Source organism: Trypanosoma theileri, assembly GCF_002087225.1.
Source record: "Trypanosoma theileri isolate Edinburgh chromosome Unknown TM35_Tth_5_V1, whole genome shotgun sequence".
In the NCBI taxonomy this organism is placed as follows: domain Eukaryota; phylum Euglenozoa; class Kinetoplastea; order Trypanosomatida; family Trypanosomatidae; genus Trypanosoma; species Trypanosoma theileri.
Genome location: NW_021639847.1, coordinates 441,484 through 443,785, shown reverse-complemented (window position 1 = coordinate 443,785; position 2,302 = coordinate 441,484). Strand labels below are relative to the sequence as shown.

General features: G+C 39.7%; 4 protein-coding genes across 4 annotated transcripts; 3 read left to right on the top strand and 1 right to left on the bottom strand.

Annotated features, from left to right (window-relative positions):
- Positions 1-343: 343 nt before the first annotated feature.
- On the bottom strand, positions 344-652 carry TM35_000052520 (uncharacterized protein; the record flags this gene model as incomplete). Its single annotated transcript, XM_029022907.1, has 1 exon — positions 344-652. One exon carries the CDS (start codon positions 650-652, stop codon positions 344-346), a length of 309 nt encoding a protein of 102 aa, XP_028885722.1.
- Positions 653-760: 108 nt separating this feature from the next.
- TM35_000052510 (uncharacterized protein) lies at positions 761-1,126 on the top strand (the record flags this gene model as incomplete). Its single annotated transcript, XM_029022906.1, has 1 exon — positions 761-1,126. The coding sequence occupies one exon, from the start codon at positions 761-763 to the stop codon at positions 1,124-1,126; it is 366 nt and encodes a 121-aa protein (XP_028885721.1).
- Positions 1,127-1,168: 42 nt separating this feature from the next.
- On the top strand, positions 1,169-1,507 carry TM35_000052500 (uncharacterized protein; the record flags this gene model as incomplete). The annotated part of the gene is made up of 1 exon (XM_029022905.1): positions 1,169-1,507. One exon carries the CDS (start codon positions 1,169-1,171, stop codon positions 1,505-1,507), a length of 339 nt encoding a protein of 112 aa, XP_028885720.1.
- A 131-nt stretch (positions 1,508-1,638) lies between these two features.
- Positions 1,639-1,965, top strand: TM35_000052490 (uncharacterized protein; the record flags this gene model as incomplete). The annotated part of the gene is made up of 1 exon (XM_029022904.1): positions 1,639-1,965. One exon carries the CDS (start codon positions 1,639-1,641, stop codon positions 1,963-1,965), a length of 327 nt encoding a protein of 108 aa, XP_028885719.1.
- Positions 1,966-2,302: the final 337 nt, after the last annotated feature.

The window sequence follows — 2,302 nt, the reverse complement described above, 5'->3', positions numbered from 1 at the left end:
AAAAAAAAAAAAAAAAAAAGAAAACGGGAAGTGTACAAATAGAAACACATCAAAAACTGATGCTGGTTATGTACGTCCTTTTCAAACGGATAATGCGTTCTGAGCAATCGATTACGCAGAACCGTACAAATGAAAAAAAAAAAAAAAAACTCATCACAGGTACTATGGTAAATAAACAAAACAACCACAGGAAGGATTATTTTCACCATAAATATATCAAGAAAAAAGATAAGAAGGATTAGTCTCAAAGTAAAAAAAAAAAAAAAAAAAACACCTTCGTGAAGGTGAAGGGGAAGAATGAATAAAAGAAAGAATAATTTAAACCTTGCTTTACCTCCACCCTTTAATAAATCAAATAAAAAGGAGAATCAAAGAGTAATATATAAGAATTATCTGTAAGAACCATAACTTCCCCATGAAAAATAAAAGTGCACCCAATATTTTCTCTCTCTATAGTTGTTTTTTTGATTAATACCAGAACTGACGAAATGGAAGTGCTGTGAGAAGCCCTTTTAACCCGCCTTTCGCTCTTCCCATCGCAAGTTCCACACCCTTTCGCAACGTTCAATTTTTTTGATGGTTTCCCCTCTAGATATGCCATCCGCCGAATTGTCCTTTGAGGTGACGTAACTTCACGTGGCTCGTATTCCATGTGATCACAAAACTCTCTATCTTTGGCGTCGGCCTCCGTCACTAACGCCTGTGAATGCGCATTTCCTTTTTTGCATAAATGTGCATTATCATTCTGTTGTCTATACGAATGTCCAAGGACATGTTAAATGCGTTTTACAACCAAGAAAAGCGAAATGAAGTGCACGCGCCTCTGCTTGAGATATCATGTGTGAGGGTCAAATGCTCCCACACAACACCTGCCGCCAGAACTTCCCTTGAATCCTTAAACAACAACGTTCCACATCCGTACAATGGATGTGTCTGTTACCAGCGTTGCCGTGGATGGCAAGTGCTGCGGCGGGGGAAAAAAAAGGGCTCGTTCATTAACAGTGTTTTGAGCCAATTTTACCCAATTTCCCTCGCATTGGATGATAAATTTGTCTGGTCTTGTGGCCGTAATATACCCCAGTTTAAATGTGACAATCGTCGGCGCGCTATTTTTAAGAAGAAGTAATAAGGGAAAAAAGACTCACCCCTTACCCCTGCTGCGCACATCATGTGTGAAACTGTACTATCTAATTCTTCAACTTTTGAGTGTTCCAATAGTGGTGCTTCTTGCAATCTCTTTATTATCTTTTGGCTTAGGGAAACCGTGTTTTCCTTGTGGTTAAGGTGTACTCCCATGAAATCATATTCTTTTGTGTTTAACTGTTGGTCCTCAATAGTGACTCTACAGCTTTGCAATATTATGTATGTTTTGCCCTCCCCAAACTTCCCACCTTTTCGTGTGGACCACTTATTCTCATGTTATCAATCCAAAGATGTATTTTTTATAGCTTGGGTACTGAATACTTCAGCAATACCAATAAAGGATCACCAGCGAGAACTCTTGTAATAGTGTTTTAAAATCTCAGGACTACATTTGTAGTCCATGAGAAGGCGAGTGAACTTAACGAGCTCACTTGATTCCGTGCGGAAACGGAAACTTGCTCGTATGTTCACCGGTAGAGTCGCCTGGAAAAAAAAATGCCTTTAAATCAAATAATGAAACGGTATTGGTGGTGCCGAATGTTTCTTCTGCCGCTTTACGGCTGCCTGTATGAAAGGGATCATCCTGTTTTTTTGAGGGTCAATGGTATCCTCCCAAATGTCCTGCATCTTCACTCCGGGATAATCCTTAACTGTTTGTATTATCTGAAGATCTCTGTAAAGCTATCATCCCATTTGAGCCTTTGGTGCCGTAATCCCTTCACTGCTAATAGTGTTCGTCCATTGCAGAACATTTTTCCATACGGCGGTATAGGCTGCGCCAGTATTTATTTGCTGACATGGGAAAAAATTCTTTTTTTTTGATATTCGGTTAACACTTGGCTTGGTGATGTCTCCACTATATAATTCATCATTCCTTCAACAGTCCGGATTTTCTCCTCCCGCCTGGCTCCTACATTCCAACCCAACTGTTGAAATTCCTGTATTCCTGGATAACATGATTTTGGGGGTTCAACATTAACCCGTAGGGTGTGGTTAACCCTCTCTTTCCACAGCTTGTGGGAGACATCTTCACGTGCTTGTGTGGAGATGTTTTCTTATTTCCAATTCCGCTCCTTGATTCTCTCGTTGCGAGAGTTTTTTTGTAATGCTTCCACAACTTGCGCTTCTGTTTCTTCTCTTTGTGTTTTTTTTTTTTTTT